Genomic DNA, 20,172 nt, shown 5'->3' on the forward strand with positions numbered 1-20,172 from the left:
TGCTTGTAAATATGGGAGTTGAAAATCAYTGGTTATTTCTGCAAGCCCATGGTCTTCTTACCTTTTGGATATTACATTATGCATGGAAAACTGAAACCTTAAGGAAGCAGAATGGAAATAAAATGATGTGGAATTGAACAGCAACATACATATGAGGACTAGGGCACAAATCCTAAAGTGAAATGAAAGATATGTCTAAACCTCAAAGTGCAGATTTAGGGGAGAAAGAAATCCAGGGTGTTTTATATCACTTTTCAACAATACTTTGAACTGAATAGTATGAACTTACAGAGTCATATATAGAGAATAAAATAATCTTCCTCTTGCCTTTGTTTGCTATCCATTATACTTTCCTTTTCCAGCTTTATCTGGATCACGATAGGGTTCATGTAGGCCCTTATCTGTGGGAATGATTTTACACCGTGTTCTATTCCATGTTCTATTACCATGTTCTATTCATGCTGAAAAAAATTGTTGGCCACACAGAAAACAGCAATGACTTCTCTTTAGAGAGTTTAGACTTACATGCCCTCTGAAGAAAAAACAACTATTTAGCTATTGTAGTTTTGATAAAGGAATCTGGAAATTCTAGAGAGCAGAGTGAGAAAAAAACCCATGAAAATGCAAACAAAAACATGTAAAATGAGGCACTGGAAATGCAACAGGAAAATGTAATGTGTATAATCCAGTCTGGTGTAAATTTTTATTTTCATTATTTTTGCTGTGTTGTTCAGTGCAATGCATAATATGATGATCCAAATCAAAGCTTGGCTGTCCTGATAGGTACAAATTCTTCAACAATGTGCTCAGTGTAATTGTTTTGTTGCTTTCTAAAATAAATTAGCTTAAATAAATAGGTTTAATAATGTTTCTAGGAAACAACTTCAACTATTCCACTTCTGGCCACTGGCATATATACATGACGCCAAATCCTCAGCTGCTGAAATTTGGATACATTGCTTGTTTTAATAAAGCAGTATTGTTTTATATCAGCTGAGAGTCTGTTCCATGCTGATCTGCACAGTGGATATCATCTTAAAGGATCACAAAGTACTTTACAAATTAGTAGCTTAGAGCACTTAAAACAGATGCAGGACTCTCCTTTTTAGATGGTCTCTTTCACATCAGAGCAAAATTGCTATAATGCCTTCTGTGTTGGACTGCAGCTTTAAACCTATACAATATAACAGTATTCATTGAGATTTCATCTCTGTTTACTGATAGTAGACACTATTGCCTTATACCTGACACCAACTGCTAAAATGTTAATTTTGAATTCTCATATCCTCTTCAGCTTTTATATTTAAGAAACAGCAATAGATTTAACGTAAATATGATATAATAAATAAATAAATACACATGCATGTGTGGTCTATATTATAATGTATAATTAAAGCTTTTAGGAAAAAAGTAACTGCCTATTAAATGCAAAACAAACAAACAAACTAACAAAAACCCTCTGCTTTCCAAAATAAGTGAATAACAGAATGTTGGAAGCTGGGAGAATATTGCACTATGCTTACTCTTGCCTTAATTTCTTACATATCTTCTGTCAGAGAAAGGATCAACGGTTAAGTAAACATAGACCTAGATGACTTAATAAGWCTTCTTATATTTAATACATTTGGGAAAGGCCCCTCTAAGCCCAGCTTTTCAACTAGTTTTTTTTTTTTTTTTTACTCATCTGGTTGCCCATTCATCCATACTGTAACATCCCAACTTTTGGAAAAAAAAGAAAAGGTAAGAAAATGCCTAAAGCCTAGCAACTCTTTCAGCTTACTGTAAGACCATAATTTCAGCCAAGATCCACAAAACTTGAAAGATACTTAGGAAGGAATCTACCATAAAGACAAGTTGTCAGCCAATGTGTCAACCAATCAGTCATGGTTTCAACATAAAAATCAATTATTGTGACATTTTAAATGCTATAGTAGTTGCTACTAGCTCAAACTTTTTGCTAATGTCTTTCTCAGTGAGGGGTAAAGTTGAATCGATATTAGTGGTGTTTCCCACATACTATAAGGCAACAACATCAGCACAGGAAAAGATTTTACAACAACAATGCTTAGCTGATGTATCACAGGTTAGATGGTATGTTACAAATCTAGTTTATTATGAGGTGTTGATACAGCGCAAATTGTCTTGCAGGTGAGTGTAATCGTTTTCCTTATTAGTTTTAAAGTGTCTTAACATCTTGTACCAAAGCTTGAAACTCAGGTTTTATATCACTATTTTACAAGCAGAACTACAGCTTTTCAAGCCATCTATATTTTGTTAAGAAAACATTGATAAGGCCTGAGGATTTAATTCCCTTAAATACATATTTATGTGCTGACCTGTCATTATAGACATTACAAAGTGTCCTGGTATTATATATTTATATAAAGTTGCAGATAGCTTTTGTTTTTATTTAGGTAATTAATCAAAGAATTTATATATTTTAGAGCAGAATAAGATATTATATTTGTGTAGAAGTGTTGGGCATGATTAAACAGAAGTTGCTTCACTCGTATCAATTCCTCTGGGACAGGAGACCCTCTGGAGAGAATGTTGGTCTTAGGGAAAATTCATGGTTCTTGGTCAGTATTTTGAGGAATCTGCAGGAAATATCATATTGCCTGCACTTATTGCTAGCAAACCCTCTGCAGGCTGGATAATTCCTTTTGAAGGAAAATCATAAGACTGTCTCACCAAAATGGCTTTCCTGTGCAAGAGAATCAACAAATATAGTGTTGTGTGGATATTACTGTCATRGATGAGGAACAATTTGTGGAACTAGAACATTAAAACATGCTTCTTCCAAACTAAGAACTATTTTTTATGCATTTATGCCATTGTTAAAAAAAAACACACACACAAAGAAACCAAACTTCTATGAATTTTTCTTCTTCTCTCAAAGAGAAAGACAATACTTAGACTATATCTCTTGTGTATAATTCATTCATAGTCTTACAATATGTACATAAATTAAAAATGAAATTGTAATTCCTCTGTTGCTAAACTAAAATTAACTTTTTCTTTGTTGCTTGGAAAAAAAATCCTAAACTGGCAACAGCACAGACAAAATCTTATTGCTTATTCCCAGAAGGAGTATCACAGAGCAGCTGTTCAGACTGTCCCATTGGAATGATTATGTGGCCATWTGACAGTTTTTCTTTTAACCATTCAATCTGTGGATACATGTTAACTTTGACTTTAGAAATAGGGAACTATGCACTTAAACACAGGCTGACACCTTCCRTTCATTTGACATGACCTACCCTGAAGAAATCAGTCACTATTGAATGAGATTAGTAATTGTAACAAATCACTCATCATATAAATTGGTTTTAAACTGATGTCCTTCAGTAATAAAGTCTGCCAAAGAAAAAATAGTTCTTCCATATTATATTAATTGACATGTCTGTCAACAATATTAAATTGAAAAAATCAGAAATAAAGAAAAACAGAGATTCTACTTAACAAATTCTACACTTTAGTTAGCTTGATGTGGTGATGAGGTATAGTGATGCCRAGTGATAGCATGTATCTTGTACTACCTTATGAATCCAAGGGGAACATTTCCATCACAAAAAATTGCAATGAAAATATTTATTTGGATATTTTATTTAAGCATGTATTTGAAACTACAATTGTGTGGGCTTGACAAAAGAAAACTCCTGTAACTCTCTTCATTTCTTCCTGAATGAGTGTCCCATGAGCTGGCRTACTGCAGAGGTGTGGCGCTGGATGCAGGAATCAATAACCTGTGTGAAGAGCATGAGGCATCTCTGACGTTCGTGCACACTTACAGCTRCCCTGTCACTCTCTTAGTGGTTTCAATGGCATCACTGCTGAAGTGAAAATCAGGGACACACAGTTCAACACATACTTTAATACTTCTCTTTATTCTATGAATGTCACAGCCTTTCCTCAACTGCTTCCCTGTCTCCTCTCTTGCTGTAGTAGCATTGGAGAGGAGGTTCCATAGCACAGGCAGGCAGGCAGCTCACAGGGACATTTTGCAAGCTGAACACACAAAACATCCCTTGGAAAGGGTAGAGTTACTTGTGATTTAGTCCCAAGGGAGGCAAAGCAACAACAACTACCTTTGATTTATGGTGCTCTCAAACTATGAGATTGAGAGCTGACCAACAGGGACACCGAGTTCTGTCTACCTTGTTGGATTTTCTTCTGACATGTCTAAACAGGTCTGCTGAGGAAGAGGAAAATGTGCATTTTTCTCTGCAACATTTCCAACAGGCATTGCCAAAGTTTTTGTTGTCTTAAATAGCCATGTCCTCCTTTTTCAAATATAACTATGCCATGTTAAAAAACAGAAAAGAAAATGCTGGCAGAATAAAACAGTGTTTATGCTGGCTGTGCTGAAGAATCCAAAAGAAACAAGATATTCTCACTGAAAACAGACAGCGAGTTTCTACAGCATTAGATATTGCTACATTATCACTCACTGATCTCTATCATCATTGCTTCGGCACCTGAGCACAATCATGATGCCAACTCTATTTTTAACAAAATGTAAATTATTAATGAATCTTTGCTGAGAAAACACTTGGCAGCTCCTTCATATCTGTCAGTATTGCTTGAGGATGGTGATGCTGCATATCACRAAAAGAAGAGCTGTGAGTTCTAGATAATGGCATGTTGCTAAAGGGAAAAAAAAGAAAAATAAAAGAATAAGCCTCGAGAGAGGCTAGATAGCAAGCCTGTGTTTATTTTTTTTATTCTCAGCTACTATTCTCTTGCCATCACAATTTTGGCTCATTTGCTCATTCCTTAGACACCTCATTCACATGCTAAAATTGGTGGTAAATGCTTTTGTGTGCAAAAGGCCAGATTATGCAGATTATACAAAACTATGTATGTACAAAAACTATGCAGCAGGCATCTGTATCTTGGAGTCAGTATTCCTTAAGCACAGAAGCAAATAAACACAATGTCTATGTGCAGAATAGGAATTTAAAGCGAATTAAGACTATTTTTATTATTGATATTTATAACATGACATTTTCAGGATCCCTAATCAGGAAGTAACCTGCACTTTGATGACTATGCGGAAAGTTCAATGGAATTTAAGATATAATGGTGATTTAAGGAGGAAAATCAAGTTTGTCCTGTAGCTACAGCCGTGGTATAGCTGGGTATCAGGCCTGTGACTATTTGCATGCCCAGCACAATCATCATTAATGCCCAGATTGGCCCAGGAACTGCCTGGCCAGTCTCTGCTCAGATGGACTGACTGGAACAAAGTGATAGACTAAACTGCTCACCAGCTTCACAGCAAAGCAGTAACTAACTGTTACAGAAATGCTGCAAGTGTACAGCTCTGGAGTTTTCTCCAGCAGCTCCTGCAGTATACAGACCAACTAAAATACACTAAATATGTGCTGCACTAAAGTACACTAAATATGTGCTGGTTCACTGGAGTGGAGAGCCTGGCATTGCCACAGACTTTCTCAAGCAGCTCCTGCTGTAGAATTGAGAACTCTATATAGATAATTTCACATAGTCAGTAGAAATTGTTCTTCTATATGCAAAATGGTCATGTAAGACCAACTTTTGTCCATCTTAAGATCCTAGTTAGCATGTCCTAGTGTGGCCATGTAGGAGGACCACAGGCCATCTGGATTATAAAAGTTCAACAAAACAATTCTGAGAGTCTCATCTGCCACAGCTGAAGATACTGTTTCAGCAAGGACGCTTAAACAGAGACGTCTGTCACCACCTGGACAGTGACTGCCTACTGTCTTACACAGATCTCCAAACATGAGCTTTTTTTAAAAAATATATTTATATTTACCATATATTGCCCAGTGTATGTGCAACAAATATAAGGCAAACAATGAAATGAAATGAAAGTTTCAACACCTCATTTTGGTACTTTTGATAAGAGAGAAGAAGAAAAGGGAGAAAAACGATGAGAGGTAAAGGGAGAGTGAAAAGGGAGGCAGAAATAGAAATAAAAAGGAGAAAGGGAGGAAGGGAGGAAGGGAGGAAAACAACCAACTAATCATGCAATCTAGATTAATATTCAATACTMCTACTTGCGTGTCACTACTGCAGTGATGTAGCTGTGGGGGTTTAAGAATGTGTACATTTGTAAAGAAAGAAGCATTCTGTATAAGCAAGTCTCTTTGACTCTCCAAGGATGCATCTAGACTGCAAACCAAAGTTTGATGCAGCTGGAAGAAACATAACTGAGTCTGCTTACCACAACTAGAGCTCAGGTTTTGCACAGGTACAGCAGCAAGGAATTCAGCAAGGGTTATAAAACCCTATCAGGATCCCAAGAGAATATTCARTCCTATGCGATCTCATGCTGAGTAGTTCATTAGTCAATAACTATACCTTGATTTTGCATTTACCGCTTTTGAGTTATTTGCCTTGGTGTACAGTTTGAGTACCACAGTTGTTAGCAGCCCCAGCTAGTAGAGGATTTGAAATAGGCATGTTACACTGCCCAAAAGTAAGTGACTTCCCACTAGGAGAACAAGGCCTTCAGCAACATTAAATCATGAGTAATACACGGCTTTGTGGCTRTAATTCCCCTTGTTTTTCAGCAAGAGCGGTACTCGGATCAAAGCATTACTCATCACCCTGCAAGGCACAAGTTCTCCGCTAGGATGTCAAGTTACTCCTAGGGACTATAAGGGCCCAAGGCAGTAAAGGATGAAATAACAGGGGGATCACTGCTTCTTTCAACTCTACTGTGTGGGTGAAAGGCTCTTAGTGCATCCTGAAATCATCAGTGGGTGTTATACTAACTAGCAAGAAAATACCTCATAATATGTACAGAAAATTGATGTAACATCCTAAATAAGAGGTAGATACTGGAGGTGGAAGTGATCAAGATTTTACTGCCAGAAACCCTGTGAAAACAATATTTAACAATTCAAGTGAGTTCATGCCACTTACTGCTTAATGCTTGAGGGAAYACTGAAGCTGGCAGTCTGTAATTACTTCTTTAGCGAAGCAGAGTTTGACATATATTATTAGAACTTCTTAAGCTAGTTAAAAGAAAATCTGATTGTTTCACAACAAAAATACACAGGCTTACAACACATACCTCTGAAAGAAGACAAACAGCAAATTAAAGAGGTTGAATTTGTTATTAAATAGTCTCTTTTACATATGAGAAAGAGCACAATCCCAAAAGTACAAACAGACTGGTTCCTTCCTTCGGAAGCAGTCAGACTTACGTGTCTACTTGTGTTAGTGGAAAGGAGACTAAACCTAAACTCTTGTGAGAAATATCCCCATTACTACAGAAAAAAAAAAAAAAGGATCATATTTTATTAACCATCTCTATAGACTTGTATAGAATTGTTCCAGAAGCTTTATAAAAAGAATTCAAATCTCAGTTCTGTACATGTTTAATACCTACACAAGCTCTTTCAGTTTTTCTAATTCCTCTCCTGAATTTAATATAGAATTCTTATATGGAGTGTATAGAGTTGTACAAAAAGCAACAGCAAGACAGATTACTGATACGTATAATAAGCCCAACAGATTCTCCGTTTCTAATGTCGACATAGCTTGTATATCTTAAACTAAAGTTGTGGCCTTTTTCTGCACTGCTGCTTTCTATTATAACTAAATAGCAAGATTTAAAATGAGCACTGAGTCTCCAGTTGCACACGGCATAGAAACTATTTTTAATACTGCAAATCTTCTGCATGGTTCAAGCTAAAAAAATTATTATGTCCAGTAGAGGAATGTTGTTGTTTACCTGAAACTGTGTGATCCTTTGGGTCTCTCAGTAGCTTCAGCCTTGCATGAGGAAAAATGTACTGCAGAGGCTTCCCATTTATCTGTGGAACACAAAATACACTGTCACGAAAAGATAAAACATCATCAATTGCAAAATAATTTAAGACAAGAAGCAAACAATAGATTTCATCCAGGGAAATACTGCAACTTCAAGATCCAGACACTCACCAAGTTTGAAGATGCATTTGTTAGACTACAAATTCTTTCTGCAGAGAAACAAATATTTGCTTCCCTAAAACCAGGTCCATTTTGAGTATAACTTTATTTTCAGTTTTATTTCCTGGAAAATGGAAGGTGTCTTATTATTCCCTTGTACAATGATATAAGGAAAGAAGGGAAAGAAAGAAACTATATATATTTGGGCAACTATATAGATTTTTTTACATTGACCTAGAAAGATAGTGGTTGAATAATATAAATAGCTATGAGTTATTGCTCTAGTTTCAGGAGAAAAACATATTCTAAAGTGCCTCTTTACATCATATTTTAAAGGCCCTTTGAAAAAACTTTTATATATGATAGGAAAATGTGCAACATTTACTCAGGCTCATACTGGAAACTGTCCAAGCTGGAAGCARGTATCTCCACAACAATCACTAAAAACAACAAAAACAAACAGCAACCAAAACCCGCAGATTTTCAGCTTGGAAAATACATCTTCCCTATGAAATGAGCACAGAAGAGGACATGTAGCATATATTGACCTATCTGTCAGAGTTGATCGTGGCATGCCCGCACAAAAATGCCTTCATAGACCATTATAAAACTAACATACCTCACATATATCACACATTCTTTTTTTTTCTGTCTTTCAGAAGCAAAGGAGAATCAATAACCTCTCTGTGAAGCCCGAGCCAATACACCCTGACTGAGAGAAGAGAGGTTGTTTGCATGAAACTGTGCAGCTCAGACTCATTGAGGAATTCAAGGAGCCAATGGGACAATACTAATCATCATGGATATGCAGCAGCTTTAGTATATGAGCAGCCTTCTGCCAAGTGTTTATTACTATTATTTTTATTTAAGTATATGAGCAGCCTGCTGCCAAGTGTTTATTACTATTATTTTTATTTAAGTAGCATTTAAGGGGATTAAACTCCTGAACTAAGCACTTCAAACTCTGGCTCTCCCTACAGAGTTTATGGTATTAGCAGAGAGCACACACAATGGAGGAGCAGACAGAGAAGTCAAGTGACTTGCTTAGCTCAGTTCCAGGAGAACCAAAGTAGCTGATATATCTTTCCTTATAAATTAGCTTCAGTATAGGATGTTGCACCTAGAAAGCTGAAACCTTCCCATAAGACAGTAAGACTGGCCATAATTAAACTTAGACAAAAAGGCACAATGGATATAGCAGTGAACAGAAATACTCCAGAATAAATCAGAACTTGAAGGAAGACACACTTTATGAGTTAACATGGAATTCTACTCAGACATAGAGTCTAATACTACCATGCATATAAAGTGTCATGACATTTTTATGCTTATAAAGGCATTGGGACATTGTCATGTTTTTAACAACACCATCAAAAATTCAGTAGGTGGAAGTTAACAGTAAGAATAATCTATTTTGTCAYACATAGCTTGTACAAATTTGTAAAAAAGTCTGCACAGGAGGAGTAATCTAACTGCATTTTGACTAAATGAATAAACAAGAATGCAAAGTAATAAAATTCAAAGGAAATTGTAAAAACACACTGGACCAGGTCCTTAATTGGGATCCATTCCAGTGAAAGAAATTCAGTATAACCAAGGTAAATCACAGCTCATAAGCTTCTATTCACAATTTGTTTTTTATTACTCCATCTTATCTTTCTTTAGCAAGATTGATTTTTTTGAATAAATAATAATCTGAGAATACCGAACACCCTACAGTATATAATTTACTGAAAAATATATCAGAAAATAGTCTGCTACTTTATTAGTTGCTCATTATTTTTACTTCCAGAATTTTACGATAAGTATAAATTTTGTTGATTCATAAAATTTTCAATAAATGCACTAAAGTTTATTAGCCCTCATTGTACCATATTATTTTTTATTGTTGATGGGAATCATTATTTAAATTGAATAGGACATTAGACATTCACTTTCAGAACAGCATGTGTCTGAAAGTGGCAGAAGAATAAATAGAAAAGAACAATTGTTGCTCTAAATACTCTGCAAGCAAAGACTGATATTTTTACGTTTTACTTTAAGCAGTAATGATGATATTAATCTGAAATCTACTAACATATTTGGAAAAGGGAAGAGCAGAAATCAAGCAGTGATTTCATTTGCTCACATTTTTCTCTGTCTTTCCCTAAGGATGAATTCTGCTCACTTGAATATATACCAAAGGGCTCCACAACCTGATTATTCTCTAAGTTACCCCATTGAAAATCCATAGGGATGTCAATAGACTCAGGAACATAAATCAAGACTCTAGCCTGAAGGCACAAAGCTTCATCTTCAAAGATTAACAAGGAATGGAGAACATGCCATTCCTCATGCCTAGGGTTAGGTCACAGGGCTGAAGTGGCCTGAACCTTGCTGGTTTACTATAAACCCACAGACTTTCTAATGCATCCTTCCATGGAAATCCTTTTGTTGCCTTTCTGGGAACACCCAATACACTTTACTAATGACCCTTGCAGCTCAGTGCTGCCAACATCCCCTTCTGATCACACACACACATCTTAACTCTTCACTGCATGTTCCCATCTAAAGTGCTGTTTTAGGCTGACATGGGACTCAGGTCGCATTTTTGGCACMTCACTCAGAGGGCCCTTCGGGGTTTTGCATCACAGTGAGTTAAGTGAAAATTCAAGTAGGAAGTGTTCCTCCAGGCACTTAAGCTTCTGTCACATGTTTCATTTTCATAGTCAGCTTAGAGCCTCTCTGAAGAGTGGAGTGAATGGCAAATAAATTTGAAGAGGTTTTCTCCTGTTACAGAAAACCTCTTTAAAACTCCCTTTTCCACCCTTATTGTCTGTCTGATAAAGAAATTTCAAAGACACCATATGTAAAAGCATAAAGTACTCTATAAAGTGGACACTCAAGAAAAGCAAGTCTCCTCAGTGCTTTAAGCACGTAGACTAAAACACATTAAATGCAATTCTGTTTCTTGTGACCCAKGCAAAGTGTACAACAAACTGGGCTTTGGATCAGACCAGCACAACCACAGTAAGCCTTGCTATTTAAAGATGCTGCACCGTGCTTTCCAGCAGACTCTAAGACAGGGGCTGAGTGGTAGTTATGACTGACTCTGGACTTTTAGGTATTCAGCCAAAATATTACCAGACTAGGATGATGGATCCTCAGGAAGAAGGGGTAGAATGTATCTAGTCAAATCTCAAAATGCCACAGCTTCCCTGGCACGTGGAAGGCAGCAGCAGGGGCTAAGACAGGTATCCTATCCCTTTAAACAGCTACATTCCCTCTGCGTTCAGCAAGAATGTCAAATTCTCTAGATGATGATAGATAGATAGATAGATAGATAGATAGATAGATAGATAGATAGATAGATAGATAGATAGATGCAGAGTTCTCACCATAGCTAGATCCTGAATGATGTGGGTACTTAGAAAATAAAACATCTGAGAAAAAATTAACAAATACAGACAATGTTCCTGCCCATCAGTACTAGCCAGAGTAAGTGGCCACTGCTGCTGCACTGAGCTCAGAACTGGACTCTGATTTTCTGTATAAAAGCATTCTGCCAGGCAGTGAACTGAGTATTGCTGCGTGACTAAAAGGATGAGTAACTTTCTTTACGTAGGAAAAAAGTCGCTTGATTTACAGTGAGGGGGTTGCTGACAATTTACTCAGAGCAGATTAGACATTGACAATTTGCAATTTTACAATTACACTAAATTTAGAAATGCCCTATTTGTCATCTTATTTCCAGAGAACGTGAAAAATGWAATGTTCCCCCCCCATCAGAGAAACAATTTTTTACAATTTTAATGAAATCTGCAGAATTTGAGAATAGTCAAAGCTAAGCAGTACAGAGCTATCAAGCATGGAACAAAAAGTTCTAGGGAGCCATCTAGCTCACATTCACAAACTGTTCTCCCATTTTAAACCTATTGCKCTTCTTAGGACCATCATTTTTTCATCATTTTAAAGTAAGTAAAACTGTTCTTAACAGGGCTTGATTTAGATGTTGTTTCAAGGGAACAAATATGGGCCCTAAGACAAGATAAGCATGTATTTTCCTAAAAGCCTTTAGGAACAAGAAAGTAACCTTTGAAAGGTTTTGTCTCTAGAGCCCGAGTCTTCTCGTTTGTGCTTAGRATAACTGTTGCAAGAATGAACTGTAATGGCAATATATTGTTATTATGATAAGATTAGGATTTTTTTTTTACTCGTGTAGGGTTTAAAAAGACCACCTTTGATCATTGAAAGTTTTGTATTTAAAACTCCTCACTAAGAGATTACTTATCTTTCCATTAATGCATTCTTGCTCTCCACCTCCTTGACATGACATCTTGCTCCCTTCGTGGCTCCTCCTACTGTTTCTTCCCATCCTATCTGAAATGCCAGTTTATTTCTGGGTATACGTTGGACAACTGGCAATGATTAACTGAACTGCTGGGGTCAGTGGRGTTCAGTGAGAGAGATCAAGGGGCTGCAATAGACTGTGCATTGCTTAGGTGTAAACTACGTTCATCCTTCTCAGATGATCAGCTCAGAATTACTGTAGTAACTACTAAATCGTGCTGCAATTTAACTTGATTTAAGAATAGCACCATAGAAGTTGCTATAGAAACAAATATATTTTAATATTAATAGGACAATATGTAAGCGTAATCTGCTGGGCTCTAAGAAATCCATGGAATTCCCAGAAGTGCAGGGCTGCCACTCCGCTGCACATGATTGACTTTAAAACTACAGCTCTGGGCTTTATGTATTAGCTTTAATTGTATAAGCTCTGTGGGACATAACTAAATAGCTTTTATTTCTTACAGTAGGGAAAATCAACTTTCACATATGTGAAACAATGTTTCAGAATAGAAATATAGCAGTGTTAGGCAAAATTGCCTCTTTTTTTTTTTTTTAAGAAAAGCAATTACAGATGGGATGTTTAAGGTGAATAAGTGACTGTGGGAACTTTGATACATGACAGCAGATTAGCAYTGTTGATGCAAACACTTCCTTCTGTGCCTGGTTTGTGCTCAGCAGGGAAAATCAAAGGACTTGCATTTGCTTAATTACTGTACTAACCAGAAAACTCTAATTCTAACTGATTTCTGAAAAGCCTCTGTGGCAAAGTATGCTCCAGGTGATGCTGRGCTTGTTCAGATGGTCGGGATGAATAATGATCTGTCATTATTGTCTCTAAAATACTCCAAAATACCTGAACATTACAGCTGCCTGTGCAGAAGTGGGCTTGTAGTCAGACAGCCCTACACAACAGATTCTGTCATTTTATTACTCTAGAAAGGAACAGAACTGGGGGAAAAAAAAAAAAAAAAAAAAAAGCTTTTAAGGAGTGTTTGCTTTGACTAAACAAATTTGACTTGAAATTTATTTTTTTATATTTTTAACACACATCTTATATTTTAAGGCTATCAAGAAATGTCAGTATTGATTTATTTGCTTCTACTGTTTAATATTTTACCTTGGAAATTCAACGTGAAACTAATGATTAAAAGTTTTTTTTTTCTTATTTTTAATTTCATTTTTGGATGTGCGTAAGAATCAATTTGCTTTAAGTTATTATCTCAAACAAATATTCACAGAAAGTATTTAGCACACATGAGCTCTGTGCAACATTTAGGCAACACAGATGATGAGAAGTTGGTGAGAGTTGGCGTTTCTCTCTTCTGCACACACTTTGAAATGATTTTTCATCAGTGGGTGACTGACAGTAAGCTAAACTGGATTGAAACATGAAGAGGAAAGTGTTGTAATTTTTTTTTGGAAAAAATTTTCCTCTGTAGCAGCTTTAAGTTTTTGTTCACAAAGCTTATGCTAGTGAAAGTATCATTTAGAACTACTTCAGACACATTCACTCTTCCAATTTCCACCCTAAATTTTGCAAAAGCTTAAAAAAATTCTTTGGTAATATTTTATATTTCTATTTATATATGGGAATATCACATTAGCTTCAGGAATTAAAACAATCTGCCTTCTGGAAAAAAAATCCAAGAAAATAAATCTCAGCCCGCTTAAGTTTTGTCCTCCAAATTATGATAAAATGCTTTCAACCAGTCTTACTGTAGAAGAAAGATTTTAAACAAAAAAAAAATATTTTTTTATTAGTAACATTTCATAGAACTACTTCCACTGGTAACAGCTATGGAGCTTTAAAACTTATATGTCTTTCCAAGCATCTCTGTGTCACAGAGCTCAATATACTACTAACATCTTTCTTGAAGAAATTTATTATCSAAGTAAAATATTATTTTTTGCATCAGTTTATAATGGTCAGACATATATGTTTTGAATAAGACTTTTATCATGAGGATTAAAGGGTTCAGAAGTGCAGATATTTTGTAATATTGCATGTATCAGTAATATGAATAGCTGTGAAGCCTTTAAAACATTTTTGTCTTGCAAAAAATATGCGATTTGCAGTGAATTATTCTAATAGCTTTCTGTAAGACTAACTGATATCTTGTGAAGTCCTCCAACTCAACAAGAAAGGAGGAGGCACAGTACAACCCAGGCTGTATAGATCTCAGTATGTGATAAACTACAYATAGGCAAAAGACAGAAAAATTAAATAATAGCCCATACTATGAGCTGTGAATCAGTACTTCATAAAGCCTACCCTCTGCCATCACATGTTAGAGAAAATGCTCACCATCTAAAAACTTTCTAAAGCTACTTAAGAGTACTTTATTGCTTATTGGATGTGATCTGAGGAATTAAAATGAGCACATTAGCTATTAAGTAGTATAAAAGGGCCATGTCATATCTTCTATTGCTCCCATTACATCTCACAGAAAATAGACCATATCTGAATGAATCAGTAAAAATGATAGCTCAAAAGGAAGTACTTAAATATATGGTATGCAATATATAAACCTCATTAAGAAAAAAAGGATAGATGATTAGTCCACCTTGTACTAAGGTGAACTAGATTTCAATGTATAAATGCTTGAAAAATAGAATAATGTATTCTTCTTTCTTAGTATTATAAATTAAATAAATTCTTAGATAAACACAATCTTGCTGATCTATTTGGTATCTGATTGCAAGGCATTGGGATTATTCTGGGAATCACTGTCAACTACATAAAAGCAATTTTTCTTTAAACTGCTAAAGATGAGGCTTGAATTTGAATGGGAGAAAGATGATAAAGTAAAATGGGAATGCCTAACCCATATATAGAACTGGTCAGTGGACTGATTCTTCCAGGTATGCTTCAGAAATTAAAGTATAACCTGCAAAATTAGTACTAAAATTTAGAGAAGATATGTGATGTTATTTTAAGGCCACCATCATTAAGGCCTCCTGATGACAAAAGCAGGTTCAAGAGGACATCAACAAAATTTACCTGGAATTTGATTAATCTCACAATCCTTAGACCATCGGAGAGTATAATGATTAAACTTTTAGATATTTATAAAACTACAGCTACAACTTACTTGATCTTGGTGTTGACTTGTTGGACGAGAGTGTGCTAACTTCTCTGGTAGCCTTCTGTCAAGGATGTGTCCATTCTCCAAACGAGATTCTCGGGGCTTGTCAAACCAATCAGTTTCTTCACGTCGGAGATGATAGGCTTTGAAAACCAAGGACAGGTCAAATGCTCTGATCCAGGGCTGGTCAAAGGGTATTAATRTGCATAGCAGACATGCATAGTGGTTATTAATTGGCCATGCAGCTAAAGCAAACTTAAAGGCAAGATTGGAGACATTGAACTCAAGCATAATTTAGCTGTCAGTGACAAAGCAGTGTGAAAATAGTGTATCTATGTGGATATTCAACTACAGATATTAGGTATCGGGAGAAATGGTACCAGTGCAGAAGGCTACAATCACTTCCTTTTGGTATCTCAAAAGCACATGGCAGATGTCACACATTTCTGAAGCGTTTGGTGAAAAATCAGTCAAAGTAGATACATTTTACTAAGCTAKAAGAAACCCTTCAAAACCCAAGCCCCACAGCTCCTGTACTTTTTAATTGAATATTTTTAAAAATATTTTTGAGATCTCTGAAATCTGCTTTATGAAATGAAGAAACCAACCTACATTCTTCATAATTCTAAGCAGAAATATTGCATGTGTTCTCATTTTGAATTCCATTCACTGATTTTGCCTTATTCACTTTCTTTGTGCATGGAAAATTAACGAGAATGGTCTTCATTTTAGAAACTTTATTTTCTTATATTTGAAACATTTTCACAGCAGTACACAATCTATTGTGGGATGAAACAACCCTAACTGAAGTCAATTTTGTAAATAGATAGGTTTATGTCTAGTGGTCAACTGACACTGGTTGCACTCTATTGGGATCGGAATCAGCTCTTATGCGTTCCATAATATTTGAACTATGTAGCACAGAGATTTTCCTCTACACTGACCATCAGGGTAAAGCAAAGCAATACGCAACTAATTAGAATACTACTGAAAAATTGAATTTTAAGTGCTAATAAATGAGCTAAGTGTAGAATTAGAAGAAAGACAATACTGGCTTCAATAAAAAGCACCAGAAAATAGCAAATTTAAAATAGGGTCAATTGTTGCTATAATAACAAGACAGAATACAATTGTTCTATGACAAAGAAGAGAATTTATAAAACAAACTGAAGGATACATTATTTTGTCTATTTAGTTTTTAAAGTCAACATGGTCTAATTGGTTTACTAAATGACTGGAAAAAAAAGCTTTACGGTAAAGGTGGATCTTTCTCATGACTATTTCACTAACCTTCTCTGAAAATGGGAATAACATATCTATAAGCTTTTTTTAAAATAAATATTGTTTATGTGGTAAAAAGTCATCCCATATCACATTAAGTATTTGGAAAAAAATCTCTTTTTTAGTCCAGATGTTATGCAATCTACTGCTTCCAACACGTACACTAATTTAATATTGCATGCAATGGCTTTAAAACATTATTTAGACCAGCATACAAGATGTAAAAGAAACTTTATTAAAGCTGAATCTTGCTTGGCTAGTGTTCAGTTGCTAGTATTAAATGGTTATGATTTAGCAGGTAAACCCTTTATGTTTTACTCATTTGAGCTGACTAGTCACTTGCATGAATCAGATTGTTTCATAACTTTCATAACTTAGGAGAATTTCTTATTGAGGCTCATACTACAGAGCAAAAGTACTCTTCTGATCCCAGATTCTAATGTCAGCTATCATAATCTGAGTCACTAAACGAAGAGGAGAAAGAGCGTAATTTGGTCACTGTCTATTTCATCTGAGATTACTTCTATTGGATTTCTTGCTTAGAAAATCTAGCTCATATACAGAGGTCCATACCACAGTTCACAGCAGTCTACATTTTTGTCAAAACTAGGATGAATGTGTGCATTTTATGTGAAATAAAAATATGTATGTATGTATATATAGGCACACACACACACCATATATCTACACACAGACACACACACAGAGTTGGTTTTAGCTTGATTAACTGGGATTTGTTTTAGTTGGAACCCTGAGAACAGCCAAGATGAGGCACTGATGCTTGCAGAAGCTATAGCCTTCTTTCTGTATCTAACAAATGCAGCCGCAAACTGCATTTTCCATCTGTAAAGCCTCCTGTGGAAGTGAGCAAGGTCCCATGCTATTGGTTGCACACACTTTAAAAAGGGAAGGTTGGACTCCAGTTTGAAGAGCTCAAAAAACCACTAGATAATCAGGTCACCCTAAATCCCACAGATGATAAATTACATTGGGTTAGCCCTGTTACAGTTAAACATCCTGAACAGACGCTAGTGTTGCTACCCTGAATCTTGACACTAGAAGTTATCACATTTACAAAGACACTTCATATCCTTCAAACTGGGGTGTGCACAATGAAAAATCAGTGTGCATCTTAATTTTCTTGATATTTTCAAATCTGTGTTTTAAAATTCTAGACTTCAGAATCAACAAAATAGCATTTAAAAGAGAAGACATATCTTTGAGGTGAGAAAAGGTACAATTTCTATTCATCGAGATGACCATCAGGCATTACCGACATCCATAAAATTAAGCAATAGCTTCAGCATCCTTGAAAACTAGTATTTTCAACTTATTTAATAGTTTATGGAAATTGTGGTAGTTGTGGGATTACTTAGGAGCTACTTCGTTATACTGGAGATTTTACTTCACTTAAAATTGAGAAAAAGTATCTTATGTTTCCAAAGTTGAGAATATCCATTATTTTCAATGGAAACATCTGAGCTGAAATTTGTAATCCTATCATATGTACTACTTGAGGACTGAGATATGGTTTTAAGAATCATTACAGTATGTAAGTATATTATGGTTCTTTCTGAAATGAACTTAATTAGCTTGGGCTCAGAATCCTACTTCTATGTACCACTGATATTTGTATGGAATGGGATTTATAAAAAACAAATAGAACATAAAATAAATTGAAAATAATATAAGCTGTTTTGATTTTCCCAATACGTTACTTTACATGGTTATTTAAATTAAATTATTAAAAAAGAAGAAAAAATGATAGAATTGGGAAAAAATATTAGTGTTCAGGGACATGTTAATCAAATATGGTATTTGCCAACTGAATAATAACAATTCTGAAAGAGTATATCTAATTGGAAAGTAGTTCAGAAACAAACTAAATGCAACCAAAAAATTAACATTAATACAAAATTAATTATTAATTAATACAAAACAGAAAAATCAAGCACTGTTGTGCAGAAATATAAATACCTATAACCTCTTTGTTAATATGTTGCAGAATAGCACCAAATATGCTACATTTTTCTATTTTGGGGTCCAGTTTGATTGTTCTTTGTTTTCAGGAGGAACATCTTTGCCTCTCACAATGTTACCCTTCTAAGACCCTTAAAAGATGTCAGTCAAGTCTAGACAGGACTTAGCTATTCAGAAAGACTGATACCATTAGAACATGGAGATTCATTTAACTGTCATCTCATTTAATTAGAGAATTCTGTGTGCTAAGAATTTAAGAATAGTAAAAACACCTAACTTGGTGATAAAAATAAAAGAAAAACTGATGATCCTGAAATGCACACTTCATGTAAATATCTGTAAATATCTGTAAGTATTTAAAAAAATATGAAAATAACTTATAGGAAAAAAACCCACAATATATTGCATTGGGAAAGCAAATTAATATTATTTTTAACCCATATGAAAGACTAAGCTTATGTAAAAAAAAAAAAAAAAAAAAGAAATAATACAAGAGTAGAAATTAATGTAAACCTGAAAAATAAACCATACTATTTTTTAATCATGCAAATATGTCTTTTGAGACAATCATTGCCATTTACAGACAATATATCGCATGCAAAGTCTCTTTTATTGTGCAGTAAATACACATAAGAAAGAGTTAAGGAAAAACATACAATTCAAATATTGACTTCATTTTCTTTCAGGCTGTCTGTATGATTTTTGAACAACTTAGAATGTATTAAATCTGAATCGACTCTAACAAACAGGTACATAATTAACATAAACTTTATCATTCTGCTGTACTTATTAGAAGAAACATTTTTAATTGCACCATTTATAATACTTCAGAAAGGTTCCTTCCATGAACCTAAGTGAGATAAACTCTTGTGCTTATTTGGCAGAGGTACTGGATAGGGTGCACATGAAACTAACTAGGCTTCATAATCCATGAACAGAAGTAGAATACTTTATGCAAGTTTATTGAAGGATGAGGTTGTCTTGTACCGTCCAAATGACAAATTATCTTACATCATCACAATTCTGAATGCACAAAAGCCCACATGACAGGATGCTTTTAACAAACCATATGTAGAATGTTATTTTTCTATCTTGCTAAATTCTATATGGTTCTAGCATACAATATGTACTTAATGAATATACCATTTCCATATAAACATAGATCTAAAATGGTGCATCAGGAGATGGAACTATCAGGGCTTGGATTCTATCATGACATTTCATGCAAATAAAATTATGAGATTTTATTCAGAGGAATTGGGAATTATTTTCCAAATCCCCAAACAAACTATTGCAAATAAGTGCAATGACTCACGGTCACTGGAGAATGGTCCACACAGATATGGATGGTAGGGCATGTATTATACATGAAATAGACTATACAGTATCTTTAAAAAAGTAAACATCAACAAATAAATAGGAAAATGCACAAGCAAATCAAAAGGAAAGCAAATCAACAATACAGTGAGCATGCTAAAGTAGCTTAACACCATCCAGACAACTGCTGTTAAAATAAAGTAAAAAATACCAAATAAAATAAATCCTCCCTCCCTCATACCCAAAAAAA

General features: G+C 35.0%; 1 protein-coding gene across 1 annotated transcript in view; it reads right to left on the reverse strand.

The window, feature by feature from the left end:
* The window catches only part of PCLO (piccolo presynaptic cytomatrix protein), a 320,601-nt gene that overhangs the window by 117,587 nt on the left and 182,842 nt on the right, over window positions 1-20,172 (reverse strand). Inside the window, exons 8-9 of the mRNA XM_026052206.1 lie at window positions 15,351-15,487; window positions 7,730-7,811 (exon numbers count right to left, since the gene is read on the reverse strand). Of these exons, the coding sequence (XP_025907991.1) occupies window positions 7,730-7,811; window positions 15,351-15,487 (219 nt within the window). The remainder of the gene's footprint in view (window positions 1-7,729; window positions 7,812-15,350; window positions 15,488-20,172) is intronic.

This window comes from Nothoprocta perdicaria, unplaced genomic scaffold (genome assembly GCF_003342845.1).
Source record: "Nothoprocta perdicaria isolate Ctin4 unplaced genomic scaffold, notPer1 scaffold_85, whole genome shotgun sequence".
Classification (NCBI taxonomy): domain Eukaryota; kingdom Metazoa; phylum Chordata; class Aves; order Tinamiformes; family Tinamidae; genus Nothoprocta; species Nothoprocta perdicaria.